The sequence below is a fragment of the Lampris incognitus genome, chromosome 1, assembly GCF_029633865.1.
Source record: "Lampris incognitus isolate fLamInc1 chromosome 1, fLamInc1.hap2, whole genome shotgun sequence".
In the NCBI taxonomy this organism is placed as follows: domain Eukaryota; kingdom Metazoa; phylum Chordata; class Actinopteri; order Lampriformes; family Lampridae; genus Lampris; species Lampris incognitus.
In genome coordinates this window covers 100,194,107-100,212,290 of record NC_079211.1, presented here as the reverse complement: position 1 = coordinate 100,212,290, position 18,184 = coordinate 100,194,107, and the positions used below count along the sequence as shown (strand labels likewise).

Below are 18,184 nucleotides of genomic sequence, written 5' to 3'. Positions count from 1 at the left end.
CCGTGTTGGTAGGCAACAGAATAGATCAATGTAAGTTTTTGCTCATGCCTTACGTTTTCAGCCATGTCTGTAATGCGCCTCTCTACAGTTCGCACAGAAACGGGCATTTCTTTGATCCTGTTGATGGTCGTGTCTTTATTTGGTACCCCATCAAATATGACCTGCGATCTGCTGAGGAAAAACTCCTTTATAAACTCTGCACTGGAGAATGGATTCCCGTGTTTAGAAATGCACTGTGTGACTTTATAGCTGCCCTCTGTAGCTTGGTTTTTGATGGCACATGGGGTTGTAAACACACTGCTTTGCTTCCCATATTGGACCACTGATTCAGCTTTATCAGCTTTATCTTTGAAGTTTTTCTCATGCCTTGTTTCAAAATGATGTTTTACACTTGAAGTTTGACATATTTTCGCAGGACAGAGTGCAGACAGCTTGGTGCTTTCACAAAATAAATCCGAATTTGTTTGTCCAAGACAGCTGAAAGAGGTGAATATTAGACAGTATTGCTTCTGCGATCGTCAGTTGTTCTTGACCTAAAGCAAAAAAGAAAGCTAGCTAGCTACACTACGTTTTTACTACCGCTGTAATGCTGCACTCGTCGGCAGATCGGAGGGAGGAGGGCTATAATAGACCACGTCAATTGTGTGTGCTCGCTTGCTGTAAAAAAACAATGGTGTATTTTGAGACTAATTAATTATTTCAGTATTATTTTAAATCCAATTGTTGTTTACATCACCCTTAGGCTTAATTTTATATTAAAAGTGTTTTTTATCAAAAAAGTATGTTTTTTTTTTTTTAATTGAATTACTCGACATGCCTGTGTTAATGGTCTTGCATGCCACCGTGGGTACACGTCATAGGTTGTCAGCCCCTGATCTATATGAACCTTTTTCAGTCGGCATTCAGGACTTATCACTCCATTGAAACTGATATGACCAGAGTAGTGAATGATCTTCTACTTGCTATGGACTCTGATTCCACCTCTTTGCTTCTACTGCTGGACCTCAGTGCAGCCTTTAACACCATTGATCACTATATACTATTAGACAGAATACATTGTAATTTTGGTGTCTCTAGATTAGCTCTCTCTTGGCTTAAGTCCTGGTTGATTTGATTTGATTTTGAGATACTTTATTAATCCCCGTAGGGAAATTCTGCTCTGCATTTAACCCATCCTAGCTGTGTAGCTAGGAGCAGTGGGCAGCTGCCGTGCAGCATCCTGTGACCAACTCCAGTTTGTCTTGCCATGCCTCAGTCAGGAGCACAGACAGGAGTATTAACCCTAACATGCATGTCTTTTTTGACGGTGGGGGAAACCGGAGCACCTGCAGACACGGGGAGAACATGCAAACTCCCCACAGAGGACGACCTGGGATGACCCCCAAGGTTGGATAACCCTGGGGTTCGAATCCAAGACCTTCTTGCTGTGAGGCAACAGCGCTATCCGCTGGGCCATCGTGTTGCCCCTGTGCTTATCTGGAAGAACACAGTGTGTCTGCTATAATAATATTACATCGAAATTCTCTGATGTTAAATATGGCATACCTCAGGGATCGGTTGTTGACCCTCTACTTTTCTCTCTTTATATTTCACCTCTTGGCCAAATTGTACGCAGTCATGGAATAGATTTCCATTGCTATGCGGATGATACTCAACTGTATGTGCCTATAAGGGCTGATGATCGTACTCTAATGACTAATTTAGGGACCTGTGAAAAATTAGATGTCGCTAGATTTCCTGCTTTTAAAGTCAGATAAAAGTGAGATGCTGGTTGTTGGCTCTTCTAGACACAGACACCAATTTGATCAAGTAACAATAACAATCGACAACTCTGTGATTTCACAAAGTGTGGGAGCCAAAAATCTTGGTGTTACATATGATCCCAGCCTTTTCTTTGACAAGCACATTAAAGAAATCACCAAGACTGCCTTTTTTCCACTTAGGTAGCAGCTAAAATTCGGTCTTTCCTGTCCGTGGCTGACGCAGAGACTCCAATACATGCATTTATTTCATCCAGACTTGATTACTCTAATGTTCTGTTTTCAGGTCTGCCACATACTAGTACTAAAAGTCATCAGATGGTTTAAAATGCTGCAGCTAGAATCCTAACTGAAACTAGAAATTTTGACTATATTACACCGATGCGTGCCTCCCTTCATTGGCTTCCTATCCATGTTAGACCAGACTTCAAGGTGCTTCTGCTGACTCATAAAATCCTAAATGGGTTTGCCCCATCATACCTGTTTGATCTCCTTAAACCGTATATTCCATCTCGAGCTCTCCGCTCTCAAAATACAGGTCTCCTGTGTGTACCCAAAGTTAAACAGAAGCCAGCTGGTGGCAGGGCCTTTTCCTATCTGGCCCCGTTCTTGTGGAATAACCTGCCTGCTGCCGTCAGACAATTAGAGTCTGTTGAGTCCTTTAAATCCAAACTTAAATCTCATCTTTTTACCTTAACCTACAATTAGTTGCCTTTAAATTGAGTACTTCACAACCTGTACTGCATGGTGGGTCGGTTTCTGTCTCAATGAATTTACCAAGCACTGTTCTGCTGACGAGCAACTGCTATTGCGACTCTGTTCTTCTCTCACTTGTCTTTTCTGTCTCTCTGAATGATGTTTTCTCCTTTCTCTTCTCCTATGTATGTGAATGGTGTGATGCGAGTCTCCCCCATGTGCACTTGTAGTCGGACCTCCTCTTGGGTCTGCATGGTGACGTTGGTCGCCACCTGGATACTGCTTGGGATCCCCCTCATCACATTTTTACATCACATCTTATAAATCCATATAATTTTGTTATGTCGTCTCAGTGTTATATGCTTCTCTCACTCTGATGTATGACTATGTTTTTTTCTTGCCTCTTCTCCCGTGTATGTGAATGGTGTGATGTGAGTCTCCCCTGTGTGCATATGTAGTGCATCCTTCTGTCAGGTCTACTTGGTGATGGTGGTGGCATGGCTCAGGTCCTGGGCTGCACGGCTTGGCATCCTCATCATCCCATTCTTTATATAATTCTATTATAATTCTGTTATCCACTTTCAATGTTGTATTGTGTAAATTGTGTTTTATTCTGTTCACACACCATCCATTTCACATCTGTCTGTCTTGGGAGAGAGATCCCTCCTCTGTTGCTCTCCCTGAGATTTCGCCCTGTTAAAGGTTTTTTTTTTTTTTTTTTTTTTAAGGAGTTGTTCCTTATCAAATACAAGGGTCTAAGGGCCGGATGTTGTATTGCTGTAAAGCCCACTGAGGCAAATTTGTAATTTGTGATATTGGGTGTTACAAATAAAATTGACTTGACTTGACTTGACTTAGTCAAAGTATCAAGAGAGATAGTCTCAAAAGCTGCAATAACAGGGACTATAAGTGACTCATTTTATAAATATGAATTTGGTAAGACAGGATGTGCAGGAATAGCTGGAGTTGAATAACTAATTATGATCTCATCAACCTTGTTGCAGAAAAAGTCTAGAAGCTTGTGGGCCATGAAAGCTTGGCAGTTAATAGACGGCTGCTTTTCAATAAGTTTAGCTACAGTGTCAAAGAGAAATCTGGGATTATGTTTATTGATATTGATTAAGTGAGAGAGATACGCTGCTTTCGTGGCAGATAAATCATGCTTGTATTTCAGAAAACACTCATGCTTAGATGGGTAAAAAACTTCCCATTTTGATTTTCGCCATTTACGTTCCAGTCTCCTACAGGCCTGCTTAGGAGCACATGTCTCATTGATAAACCAGGGTTTAGGCCTCTTTAATCGCCTAGCTCTGGTAGTGAGAGGTGCAACTGAATCGAGGAGACTAGAGGGCCACATTTAAGTCACTAGTGAGATTTTCAACAGAGTCAGTTGCTACAGTGAAAGGAGCCAAGACTTCAGGCAGCTGCTGGCGAAATGCAGCTACAATGGACGGACCAATGTGGCAAGTCGCATTACATCTGTGCCGACATTAACAGGACAGGCCAATGATGCTTCAAATGTCATGATAAAATGATCTGACACAGCAGATGTCGTTGGGAAGACAGTCAAATCAGAAACAGCTATCCCTTTAGATAAAACCAAATCAAGGGTGTTACCACTGCAATGAGTCAACTGTTGAACAAACTGAGCAAACCCAAAAGTATCAACAAGCGTCAGAAAGGCTTTACTTAGAGGATCACCAGCCTTGTTCAGATGAATATTGAAATCATCAAGAATTAGTATCTCATCAGAATGAGTAGCAAGACCTAAGACAAATTCTTCAAGAAATAGTGAGTAATGGCCAGGAAAGCGATAGAGTATCACAATGTGGACTGAGCAGTCTGTTCGTGGCTGAGGGAGATGGAGTTAGAGTAAGAGCCTCAAAAGATTGGGATTCAGATTCATGTTTAGAAGTTAAATTGAAAATAGATTTAAATATTAAGGAGACACCCCCATCTTGTTTATTTGCCCGATGTACATGTGCATAATAAGTATAGTCAGATGAGGCCTCATTTAAGGGAGGGAAAACATAATGAAAATGTTTTATTTTACCAGAACTTGCACTACTTATTATTGCTTATTGGTTATTGCTTATTGGTTATTGCTATATTTTTGCACTCTTTTTTGCATGAAAAAATATCACACATGGACAATTTTAGTTAGCAGTACCCTGCTTAAAAAGTCTAAAATCTCTTGTTGATAGGGGAAGAACATCAAATTCTGAGATATTTGTGTTTTAAATAAATTCCTCAGGTGACTTAAGTACTTTGTACATAGTCATCATTGGGCTTGTCAATCACTTTTTTTTTTTTTGGTCATGAGACATTCTCTCTCTTGTGTGTGTGTGTGTGTGTGTGTGTGTGTGTGTGTGCGCGCGCTTGATAGATGGTGAGGTTCAGCCAGAGTCTATTACCTTCCTATACCAGCTAACTGAAGGAGCAGCAGGGCGGAGCTATGGCCTGAATGTCGCACGACTGGCTGATATCCCAGCTCATATACTACACACTGCTGCACGCAAGGCCCAGGAGTTGGAGAGCATAGTCAATGCCAGGAGGTACAGAAAGCACACACATCAAAATTTACCACTTCACCTTCAAAATTACCACATCGATCACTTCTCAACAAGCAAAAACAAAAATCACCTTTGAATAAATGTTACATATGCGACAGCTTTTTTCTACCAGAGCTCCACAAGTAGTGGTACACATGAACAGGTCTTTGCCAAAATCAAAAGCGCACACAGAACCAAAAGTGTAATCTATATGAGGTCATGAAGAACTAAAACTTGAAAGAGCTCCGTTGTCTGCAGAAGAATGTTTGTTTAAGATTTCACACTTGTATGAACTTCATTTCATAGTTATGCTAACGCTTCTGAACCAGAAAATGTACCAATATTCCTGGAAAATCACCCCGGAGGTAAGTCAGTGGAGCAGCTCGAACATCGTGCTCTGTCGACATCACAAATAAGAGTTTGTTCTTTTATTTTTTTTCTTCTCCAAATATTGGGGGATTACATATGTGAATTGTGTCTTAAGGTGGACAACTTCAACATTAAAATGTGCTTCATGGAATTACACTCCTCGCGATGTAGCGTCTCATTGTTGAGGGGATCCTAGGTGAAATCCAGCAAAAGTGTAATTATTGCTTCAGGCTTGCTTGCACATTTGCAGCGCCACAACTTGAAAATGAAAGCATGGTTTTCTTTGCGTTTTTCCATACCTAATGTAACGTAATGCAACCATGGGCATTCTCCCCATTTTCATGTTTAAAACAGTCGGAAACTCGATTGGAGCGTGTGACTGTGAAGGGAAGGCACAGGAGAGAAGGGGCCCTTGCGGGATTGGACTTTCTGTCAGTGGAAACACATGTGGCTTAAGTGGCTGAGTTTTTAAAGATACATTATGTAAGAAAAGCCCCTAGTCTACAATCCTCTCAGTACAGCAGGCTTAAAGATATAGTAACGAATTGAACTTTTAATTTATTAATTTCTTGTTCATTTTGTCGGAGTCCCTCGTGTTCACATCAAAGTTTTATTTCTCGGTTGTAAAATGGCTCATCTCCCATAGCTGAAGCCCATCCCACTCCTTTATTAAATTCTTAAACTCTTACAAACACTAAACATGTACACACACACACACACACACACACACCAACTCGGATGAGAACAAATCGACAAATATGCCAGGATGATGGCGCTAGGGTGACAGCCGGCCTTTGCAAAGGGCTGCATCGTACTTAGGTGTATACGGGGATAAATGAGGGTCTATCTTTTCACAGACTTTTGTTGTTTGTGCAATGCTAAGGACTATAATCCACTTTGAATAGGCGAACTTGTTGTTTACAATCTTAATCGAAACTGCGTTTCACTCTTGGAGCGCACCGTTCTTGCAGTGCCCACTGCTTGCTGGTGAATAGCAGTAGTCACTGTAAAGGTTTAAACGGCACGCTAACGGTCTTAGTTAGCATGCCAAGTGTTCCGTACTCAACGGAAACAAAAGAAAAATTCCCTCTCGAAAGTTTTGACCCTCGGATGATGTCGCTCAACCGGTTTTTCACAAAATAAAATTTAACTTCAAAATGGTCCCTAGGTGAGAACGTGTAGGCCCTGAGATGGACTGGCGACCGGCTGTCCAGGGTGTTTCCCCGCCTTCCGCCCAATGAATGCTGGGATAGGCTCCAGCGTCCCACGACCCTAATTAGGATAAGCGGCTTGGAAAATGGATGGATGTTAGCGCGCCCAAACGGAATGCTATTTGACAACCTCTGTCAAAGGTTTTCATGTGTCTGAATCGTATTTAAAATTGGTAAAATATATATATTGAAATACAGCTTGGAGAATATTTCTGATAAACTGGTGATTCATGTGAACGACTGGAAAACAAAGAGCTCATAAAACTAAGATATCCATCTCAGAGTTTTAAGCAGAACGGTTTATCATTGACAATTTCATGAATGCCGCCATTGAAACTATTTCAGCCAGATTGCATCCACCATTTTGTTATGTCGTTATCCCGCGCTAAAGGACACTGTCGGTCCAATTCACACATGCTGCCTCCAGGGCCACTTTCTGCCATCTTGTGTGCGGATGTTGATGTCAGTTTGCCGTTTTTCTGTTGAACAGCAACAGTGGTGGCGTTTCTCAGCATTGAGCCTATGTGACGACACACATCGCTGTTCCGGAAGACTGCGCGGTGCCTCGTAGTGGCAGTACTACAGCAGTACAAAAAGGCTGACAACTTTCAAATGGTCAATCAATCAAGTTGCATTTTTTTATAGCGCTTTTCTAGCGGCAACATGCCTGCAACTTTTCTTAGAGGTGGTTTCAATATCACAAGCTACCAACCCACGCATGTATTTACGTTACATTTCTATCCGTTTAACATTTCATTGGCCTTCATTTCCCTTCCTATTTAGCATGGTATCTACTAAAACAGCTGGATAAATAACACAGGCACAGTCTTGTTAATTTAAATGTACCAGCACCATATGTCCAAGCTTGCGATTGTGCTCAATTTCTCCAAATTCATTCGGGAACTTTGCGCTATTATAAAAACCTGTTTAGTTGCATTGAAAGTATCATGACTGTTTGGGAACATATATGATTACGCAATCCTCACGTTAGTGCATTAAGGGTTAGTGACAGTTTGGGTGATAATGGTTCGTAACATTTATCAGTTCACTTTTCTTATTTCAATTTGATAATAGAAAATTACAACATTGGATCCAATGTTTCAAAATCTCGATTACTTGCTTCTCAAATAAATGAAGAATTGGGATTTTGGGCTCATTTTTTCCAATTGTTTAATTTTTGTTTTATACTTGGAAAAGTGCACTAGCCTACTTGGAGATGACACCTTATGCCGGAAAGAACTGGAAGCAATTAAATGAAGTGTGGGCAGGAGTTGTGTTTTTGCTGGCATTGCATGGTTCCTTCTATTTTGTGGTTCCACATCTTTGATTTCTTTCAGTAAATCAAGAATGTTTTGACATGGCAGGTGGTAAGTTCACGCAGTGTTTTCCTCTGATATTGTAACTAAACGCGTTCCTTTCTGACACTCTCTGTATCCTACAGAGTCACAAAGATCGTGGCCAAGTCAGCAACGCAAAGAGTTAAGACATGCTTTTCGGAGGCATCAAATATCACCAAGACCTTATTTACTAACAGCCTTGATAAACCGCATTTGGGGTTTACATCAGTAATCTCCCAATATTTTGTGATTTGAAAAGGGTGATGTCAATTAATGCATATGCAACGAGGCTGAGGCACAAAAATGTTTGACTCACCCATTTCCTCCTTTCATTCGCGCAAAATGCACATTGCGTCCTTATATCCCGATTTTTGATGCCCAAAGAGGGTTTGCGCTGGTGCAAAATGTTAGCAGCTCTGGCCCATAACATGAAAATGCAGCAAAAGTTTTGTCAGGGAGGCAGCAACAGCATAGTCCTTTCTTCTCTTCTGTCTCCCATTCTGTGTGTGAGTAAATTTGTACACATCTCTTCACTCCATAACGGAAAGCCTGCTGGGTGTTGATTGCTACCTACCCTCACCACACGATATGAAATATCTGTCAACGCGTGCACACACACACACACACACACACACACACACACACACACACACACTCATACATTTCTCTGTCAGTCAGCATAATCCTCTCTATATGAAATGTTTGTCAGACTGAGACCTTTCCGTGTGCTGAGGAACAGTACTAGCAGTTGAAGAGAAGCTGATGTGCCGGTAGACTGTTTAGGATACAGGTGGTCCAACAGGGATCTCACACATCTACATTATGTATTTAGTCTTACTACACTCTGGACTGTGTGGGTTAATACAGTAGTTTGACTCACACAAGAGACTTTTTTTTAAGTTTTGTTGTTTGGGATTTAGCATCCTTGGTCTCCATCAAGTCCCCTTCTGTCAGGCACCGCTGGTCTGATTTTAATGAAACTTGGAGGAATGCCGCATCCTGACACTGCGCTATAAAATAACTATGATTGTCCCAATATGGCACCTCTCAACGGACCAAAAAGACCCTAAAATTCTAAAAAAAATTCTAAAAAGACCCTAAAAAGGATAAATATATGAGTCTCATCACCAGCCAGTCAGACTAGCTTGGTCTAGTCAGAAAAGCACGAACTAAGGAAGCCTCTAGGATGAGAGGCGAAACGTCTTCACGGATATATACCAAGTCCAGTTGCACTTGATTCAACTCCTTTGGATACCCTAAAATTCAAACAAGCACAACTTTCTCGCCATTGCGGCCTCAGTTTTTAAATTTGGTACACACACTCATTTCCCCTATCAGAACATTTTTGTCTCTTGGAACATAGGTTTGGTCATTTATATTTTCTGGTAATTTATTTCATGTATTTTGCACATTCCACTGCTGGTATTGCAATATCCATGAGGTGAACATTCCTAAAATATGGTCCAATTGTTTCAAGGGTGACCCTTTTACTTAACACAACAAAGAACTGAACGTCGGCATGTTGTCACAGTGCTCCCCAAAGCACATCAAAATGAAAAGTCACCTGATTCCTCCTACACTGGAGCAATCGTACCTCTGCTTCCCTAACACCGAGACTCATACCAGGTCGCCATGCATCTCTTCAGGTTGAACACATGTTGTCTCCTGTGATCGGGTTAGGAAATTGTAAGAATAATCTGTTTTGTCTGGGTGGTGGCACTGGAAAGGAGGCAGGTCGCAACTCCTACTTTGCCACAGATTATACCAGGGAAGTCACTGCATCATTCCTGGAGGACAATGTTTTTACTCTTGTTTAATTGCCTTTTCTTTTTCTTCTCCTTTTTCTTTTCTTCTCTTTAGGAAGAATAAGACTGTCCTATTGGATTTCTGGTACGTCACTGACAGGAAGTTACTGATGGACTGGATGCAGAGAAATTCCTGACCACCCAACTTCATTACACACATATCAAAAGTGCAATCCAGATACACATGTGCAAGCAAGCTCGGATGCTCTTGCACACACACACACACACACACACATACACATACACACACTCTCTCTCTCTCTCTCTCTCTCTCTCTCTCTCTCTCCACCTCTCTCTCACTAACAGGATTAGTGTAAAACAGCCAGATAATGTTGGCAAGTCAGTATTCGCGGAGTAGTAAGATTGTTCCTCATGTGTACTGTCCTAATCATGCTCCAAGTCAAAAATAAACTGTAAGGTTTGACCTCTTCGGGGCTTGCACCCCAGTTATGCCTGAGTCCTATTTCACCCGAAAATCTGCTGCGCTGTCATTATTAATAGTTGCATTCATGTAAAATCATTGCTACTTCATTTGGATTTTACATGACAGACTATGTATGACAGTTTTTATAGTTTGACTGTGAATGATTGAATAAAGAAATAAAGTTGATGCGTTTTGTTGTTCTTTATGGGCTTTTTGGAGGGTATGTTGCGTAACACCAAGTGCCAAAATGTAACTTTCGGAGGCATGGAACAGGCCAGTTGACCTGTGTAGTGTAGGATGAATGGTGGTTGTTTTTTTTTAAATTAAGAAATACATTAATTACTCAACATTATTAATTACCTAACGTACTTAAAATGCAGATTGATTGATTGATTGATTGATTGATTGACCTCATTCGTTAGATCAAGTATATCCAAAATATTCAATTTTCTATCTTGCACCCTTTGTTCCAGAATCATTAATGAAACGGAGACGAATCCGTAAATTGCACCGAGGGATAACTTGTATGGATTTACTGTCTCTCTCTCTAGCGCGCGCACTCCTAGTTAATACTCACGCTCCGCCTTTAACTCCGCTACTGAGAGAGAGAGAGAGAGAGAGAGAGAGAGAGAGGGAGAAATAGAGAGACGGACGGAGAGAGAGAGAATTAAAGAGAGACAGACGGAGAGGGAGAAATAGGGAGAAAGAGAAGTAGAGAGAGGGGGAGACGGAGAGAGAGAGAGAGAGAAATAGAGAGACGTAGAGAGAGTGTGACGGAGATGGAGAGTGAGGGCGCCGGTGTCAAAGCCGATTACGGTTTATCTCGTCTGTGATTCTGCCCAATCGGAGGCTCTCCACTCTGTCAACGATAACGCTCCTCCGCTCCTCCTCTTCCAAGTTCTTTTCTTTCTTTCTTTCTTTCTGTGTTTCTTTATATCTTTCTTTTTCTTTACTTACAGTTGGCTTTTTTATTTCTTTATTTTTTGTCGTGGTGGTGGTGGGGGGGCGCGCTTCACGACATGGATGTAGCCGCCCGGTGGATACGGATCTCTCCAGCATGACTTTGCCCGCCGAAGCGCTTCGATCAGCGGGGCAACTTTTCCGTGCGCCACGGCGCTAAGCTTCGCCGACCGGGAGGAGGGGGAGGAGGAGGAGGCGGAGGAGGAGGTTCACGCGTTCTCCCAAACATGGGCTCCTAGTAAACAAAACAACAACAAAAAATAAAAAGGAAAAAAAAAACCCAAAAGACACAAGTCCGGTTGTGGGGAGCTGGAGAGCCGGAAGACAAAACAACACTGAATAACTAAAATGCAGAAGAGCGTCCGCTACAACGAGGGACACGCGCTGTTCCTGTCCGCGGTGGCGCGTAGGGAGGGCACGCGGCGCGGCCTCCTCAGCAGGCGGTCCGCGGACAACAGCCGCTGGCACGACCGCTTCTTTGCGCTCTACCAGAACGTGCTCTTCTACTTCGAGAGCGAGCAGAGCGCGCGGCCCTCCGGCATCTACCTGCTGGAGGGATGCACCTGCGAGCGCGCGCCGGCGCCGAAAATGTCCGCCGGGGGGAAGGAGGCGATGGACAAACAGGTGAGGAGACCCCCCCCTCCCCCCTCCCCCAACACACACACACACACACACACACACACACACACACACACACACACACACACACACACACACACACAAAGTTAACAAGACCCCCCCCCATGGCCCCTCAAGTAGATGACAGCCAACGTGATGCTTGACACGCTTTGCTTTTTGCCCCCCCCCTAACATGAGAACAAATGTGTCGTTTGGTTTGTTTTTGTTCATGGATGTTTTCACACGCGTTTCACTTGGTCTTCCTCCTCGTTGTCCCTGCCTGTGGACACGGGGACTCGCGTTTCCTCCCCGGTTCAGCACTGAGGGGTGGGCGGGCGTAGAGTTCACGCGTCTCGCAAATGCGAGCGTCGAAAACCTGTTGAGCCAGATCGCGCCAGTCTAGTTTAGTTACCCAGCCGCGAGAATCGTTATGAATGTATCTGAGCGCCGTCATTTGTAAGATGAAGTCCGATATAATTCACTGACAATGGTTTTGAATACTGACTTTGAGAGAATAAAGTTGGAGGCAGTTCTGCACAGGATCAACAGGCTGTTGTATTCGCAGCCTGTGTGAGCAGGTACCGATGGACTGCAATCCCCCCCATCATTGCTCCTTGCCCGCAGAACTGCGGTATCTGACTCCCTTCACTGCCTCAAAATAAATACATAAATAGAAATACAGACTAAACTGACTAACTTGCTGTCTAGCCCACCTGCTGCTGGACAAAAAATTGCATTGGAAACCACCAAACGCTTTTACAAAATCTCCATCTCTTGATGTAATATGTGGGCTTTCAGGACGCACGATGCAAATGAAGAGCTCTCTCAATTGGCCAGTGCCTTTTATAAAATGAAAATGAGATTTTGTGATAAGTAGAACATGACTATGTTTAAGAGGACTGGCTCCCTCCATTTTTCATACCTTTGCCTCTGGGTTTGTATTGTGTGTGTGTGTGTGTGTCTGTGTGTCTGTGTGTGTGTGGAGGGGGCGAGGGGTACACAACTCTAATCATAAAAGAGGACAGAAGCCCAGACTCTCAAGGCTATAGTGCACAGGCAAACTTTTGGGCAAATGTAAATGGACGGACATGCACGGGGGAGTTGCTTCAGCATTGCTTCTTTGATTGCATATATTGCATAGCATATCTTGCATATCTAATCTTGTTGCTAGGAAACATTCAAATTTTTTTTACTCTATGGCTCGTTTTGTCACGTGTAGAAGAAAGTGCTTATCGATTTACAGAGACAAAAGAGGAAGAAAAAAAAACCCGCATCTTTTGCATGAATGTCAAGGATCTTCACCAAAGTAAAACAGATTTCACCCTCTAGCTTCAGTTGTATACTCCATTTATGTGTGCAGTCTCACTTTATGTGTGTCTTTCCTGGCATGCATGCAAAGTGAGATGACATAGGTCAAACAGCTGTTATCATATATATATATCTATTAAATATAATATTTGATATATAATGTCCCTGATATGAAATAGCGATTTTCTGCGCTTTTACGACTTTTCATGACGATGACGCTTTCCCATGGCGGTTATTCATGCCAAAGTAATCCGTCCAGCTTCCACAAGTTTTCAGGTTTGCACAGTTCAATTGGCACCACTAGCTACCAATTGCAGCTTGTGCCAAGTTGGATGTAGCTGAGTCAATACCTGTGCTCTCTTTTGTTGATATATTCGTGTGAGTGTGCTTGTGCGTGCATGTGATTTTTGTCCCATTAATGAAAAGTTACTTTATCCATCTGGATCATGGAGTCAGATTACATAACACTAACTGGCACCTTTACCGTGGTTGGAGACCCTCGTCATACACTGCTGTTGAAATGTTTGACCGGATAGGATGAACACTGGTGCAGCGGCAAACACATTCCTACTCAAACAGGAAAGCGATTGAAACATGGTAACAATGTGTTGAAGCTGCTGCCGGACAGATAATCCCCTAATTCTACAATCGTTTCCGTGTAGTTTGATGTTATTTGTTATACCTTACATTGTCTGTGTTAGCTTTGGTCCAAGGATGACATTTTGACAAAGGTGGGAACCTTTTACTGCTGAGCTGATGGCACGCAAGTGGCAGCGGCTGCTACACCTTATTTGGAGTTCTTGGACCCTGCCCCAAATGGCACGTCTTCATTTACATGTGTTTGTGAGGACTGCGAGGCTATAGGGTGTCCCGTTTCTCATTTTGTGCTTCAAAAGGATGCTCCACATGCCCCTTCAATGATTCCTTGATGCACATCACCCGCATCATCGTGGACTTCCCAGTGGTAAATTACCCAAGATTCCTTGAGATGAACAATCATAGCAAATGGGATAAATGCTTGGCATTTAGGGAGGGGAACAGATAGTCGCTCGCTGGTGTAAAGCATTCCTACGTCACCGTGAAATGGCTTTAATTCTTTGTGGGGAGTTTATAACAAAATAGCTCAGACTGCATTGCAATACTTAAGGCAGCAACACCACTTAGATGTGATTTGCGTCACTGTTCATTGATTCTGGTTATCTTTCTGAAGTCATAGACGAAAACCAATTTGTACAACAATATTTGATATGTTTTTGATGGCCTCATATCTCTTTTCTGCACAAGTAAGTGGTGAAATCATAAATGGTACTGTAATGTGATCTTACTGTTTTGGTAAAAAGATTGAGGAAATGACTCTGGACTTCATCTGTCTCCATGCTGAAAGTGCATGGGTGTGTGTGTGTGGGGGGGGGGGGGGTCCCGCCTCTCACTTTTATACCCATGAACTCTGGAGGACTAGCACACCACAGGTCCACACCGTATCGACCAAACTGCAGACTCGGAGCAGGTCTGCAGGGCCTAGAGTGCCATCTGGGACAAGACCCTGCTGCCGAAGGGAGGGACAGATCGGGGACAAGACTGGTTTCAGCTTTAAGCTTTACCCTTCCTGAGTAATTCTCACATGCCAGCTTGGGTTTTTGTTTTTTTTTTTACTGATAGGGAGACAAAAAGAGACAAGGTAACGAGAAACAACAGATGTGCAATTAACTACCGTATATAGATGTAGGACGATGTGTGAGGAGAGCGGTACCATTGTCAGCCATCTCGGGAGATTCACATCAAGTCAGAGATGCTAGTCTGACACAGTAATGGGCTTTCACAGAGACTAAAGAGCATGCAGGTTTTCTCTCCAACCTACACCAGCTGATTTCACTGACATAAGCACACCTTCACCCACCCACAGAGGTGGAAACCAAGTAGAGAAAACAGCTGGTGCCGACGATCCTCCGTGTTCGCCTCCATGGTACCTCAAAGGCCCGGAAAGCAGAACCGGCACCAGCCCGGGCAGACCGAGCCGGAGGCTGGGCCCATGAGGTGTGGGTGTGTGTGTGTGTTCGTGTCCACACAAAGGGTGAGGGGGCTCCATGGCAACATGAACACCATTACATCATGGCTCTCATCCAGTATTTTGCAAAGCAACTAAGACATACTTGCGGTGGCACGGCCATAGACCTCCTGCCTTTTGCACCCCTCTTTGGAGTTAAGAGAGCGAATTCCCTCTTGCTGTACGTTGATATAGTTTATGTAGAGTAAACCATTTTTTGAACCTCACATAACGGAGAAATAAGAAGAGCCGGTTCTGCTCGCTTTGTACAAAACTATGTTGGCCTTCAATCTCTCACACTGCGGCTTTTAATTTGTTTTAGTGAGGGGCTATTCTTGGTCTGATCTCAGCTTTAATTGTGTAACTAGATGGCCATGCACACTGGAGAGTTAAACCACAACACAATGATAATTTGGCTTGCTTGTAAGGCTGTGTGTGTGTGTGTGTGTGTGTGTGTGTGTGTGTGTGTGTGTGTGTGTGTGTGTGTGTGTGTGTGTGTGTGTGTGTGTGTGTGTGTGCGTGGGTGGGTGTGGGTGTGGGTGTGTATCTGCGGCAATAAAAATTGAATTAAGGAAAAATCTAGACTGCAAGTCAACACTTGGGGGCAATTCCCTGTGCAAAGGTTTGGAAAGCTATAGTGAGTGTGTACAAGAGTGAAGCGGAGAGGAAAGGCCCGCTCTCCACCAACCGCCCCTTCTTCCTCACCGCTGCTCTGTGCAGCCGAGTGAGTCTGCCAGCAACCTGCAGTATCACACCCCCACAACGAGCCGCACAGCACCCACACGCCTAACACACAGAGCCGCTGCCTTACTCTCTCACAGTCTCTCCCTCCTTTTCTTTCTCTCTCTCTCTCTCTCTGTCCTTCTCAGCCTGTCTTCCTCTGTCTCACCCTCTCTTTTGCGGTCGAACACAGATAGACGAACCCATCAAACGTTGAGTGCATTCACACTGGTCTGAATGGTTTCCACAGCGACTATAGAATTACAGCAACAGCCTGTGTGTGTGTGTGTGTGTGTGTGTGTGTGTGTGTGTGTGTGTGTGTGTGTGTGTGTGTGTGTGTGTGTGTGTTTTCATAAAAGGCTTGCAGATTGATCTGTGCATGATTATCAGACTCTTGCCCCAAACAACTCCCCCGACCCCCCCCCCCCCCGTCTCTCTCAACGCCACGGCCCATCTCCAGTGTCGATCCCTATAAGAAGAAGTGCAGTTGTTCAGTGTCCATGTTGTAAAGACAGTGGACCCTACGAAGGATTCATAAAGCTTCGTTTCCATGCGCTTTCTTCGAACACTTCGTTACGTCAGCGCCACTTTCGTGAAGCAGATTTGCAACGTTTGCGTGTTTCTCTGAAATGTGCACCGGTGCGTTTTCCAAAAGGGGTCAGCGAATAATGCTGGAATCGCCGAATTCACAGGGGCTCGGTGTCTTGGCAAATGATAGGGATGGCTAAATCAGATTCTTTGGGGATCAACTATGTGACCTACTGGTTCTGTTACAAGTCTCCTTGACAACCAGCGGAGCTACTGTTGGTCAACTGGTATCATTTAGACTTTCATTAAGACACACTTGGAATGGATGTCGAGATCAAAAGTTGTGTTGACTCGTTCCTGCTTCTGCCGCATGTGCTTTAGTGAAATGGGTGTGCTTTTAGTGTGGGGATTATAATATTGGCCCACATTGAGCACTCGTTAACAGCCTTTTCATTCACTGGAGATGCCACAAGAAAAGGAAGCGATACTTTTGCATCTGGAGTGTCAGAAATGGCTCCCTGGTATTTGTGTGTGTGTGTGTGTGTGTGTGTGTGTGTGTGTGTGTGTGTGTGTGTGTGTGTGTGTGTGTGTGTGTGTGTGTGTGTGTGTGTGTGCGTGTGTGCTCTATTAGATCTCATTCGGAAGCCCTTGTAGAGCCAAACACCTGTAGCTCAGAAGATTGCCTTTCGCTGTTGCCGGCACTAATCGTCAAGATCAATGCGCCAGTCCATCACATATTCTCAGACTGTGATCTGCTAGCCTCCCAAGGCTGCTTTTCATTTCCCCCCTTAGTTGTCTGCCTCGTGTGAGGGCTATTAAAGACCTTATTGGCATCGGAGAGTAATTCAAAGCTCTCATCTGTGTTTGCACAAACTGACTTCGCTCTTTGAAATACTGCAGTAATCAGAATGCAAATGACTGTGATGTCTTTTTCTTCTCATAAAAAACACGAGCGGTGTGATCAAGCATTTGTGTGCCAAATTCTCTGCACATGAATGAAGCCATTACAGCAATGGATGGCTTCCGGGGTGTAATTTGCTGGACACGGTGAAGTCAAATCTTGAGCTTGTTGAATTCGATCGATTATGAACTTTATACTGAGATGATTTCTCCAAGGTATGCTTTTAGTGAGGGTCTGTGAAATGAGGACATGATGTGGATTTGTTCTGTATTGACCTGTTTGCATGATAAGTTGTGTCTTGTGCAGCTAAGGTTGCTTGTAAGACTTGTCTCTCAGTGTGCCGCCTCAGGTAAGGAGGACCAGGGGGTCAGGATAATACATGCAAAATATAACACACACACACACGGTTCACTTGACATAGCATTCATAATTCATCAAATCCTGGTGACTCTGCTTGGTTGTGTTTGGTGGAAGTCTCTGTGATGGATGCTGAGGAAGTGTTCAGTGTCTTTCACTCTTCAGTGCAGAGGTGTATGTGTTATTGTGCAGAGGTGTATGTGTTATTGCCGGTGCTGCTCTCATTCATTATAGATGCACCTCCTGTCACCATCTACAGGTGCTGATGTGGAGCAGTGGCATAACGAATATGACAGACGTGTATGCACGCAAACACACACACACACACACACACACACACACACACACACACACACACACACACACACACGTGCACACAAATACAATTCATCTCATCTCATCACCAGCCGCTTCTCTGGGGTCGGGTCGCGGTGGCAGCAAGCTAAGCAGGGCACTCCAGATGTCCCTCTCCCCAGCAACACCCTCCAGCTCCTCCTGGGGGATCCCAAGGTGTTCCTCGGCCAGATTGGACATGTAGTCCCTCCAGCGAGTACTGGGTCTACCTCGGGGTTCTCCTCCCAGTTTGACGTTCCC

General features: G+C 43.8%; 2 protein-coding genes across 2 annotated transcripts in view; both read left to right on the top strand.

Annotated features, from left to right (window-relative positions):
• Positions 1–10,079, top strand: part of msh3 (mutS homolog 3 (E. coli)) — a 67,730-nt gene extending 57,651 nt beyond the window's left edge. Inside the window, exons 23-24 of the mRNA XM_056278530.1 lie at positions 4,843–5,011; positions 9,786–10,079. Of these exons, the coding sequence (XP_056134505.1) occupies positions 4,843–5,011; positions 9,786–9,867 (251 nt within the window). The 3' untranslated portion in view covers positions 9,868–10,079. The remainder of the gene's footprint in view (positions 1–4,842; positions 5,012–9,785) is intronic.
• Positions 10,080–11,216: 1,137 nt separating this feature from the next.
• rasgrf2b (Ras protein-specific guanine nucleotide-releasing factor 2b) overlaps positions 11,217–18,184 on the top strand; it is a 61,919-nt gene continuing 54,951 nt past the window's right edge. Inside the window, exon 1 of the mRNA XM_056286253.1 lies at positions 11,217–11,738. Within this exon, the coding sequence (XP_056142228.1) occupies positions 11,463–11,738 (276 nt within the window). The 5' untranslated portion in view covers positions 11,217–11,462. The remainder of the gene's footprint in view (positions 11,739–18,184) is intronic.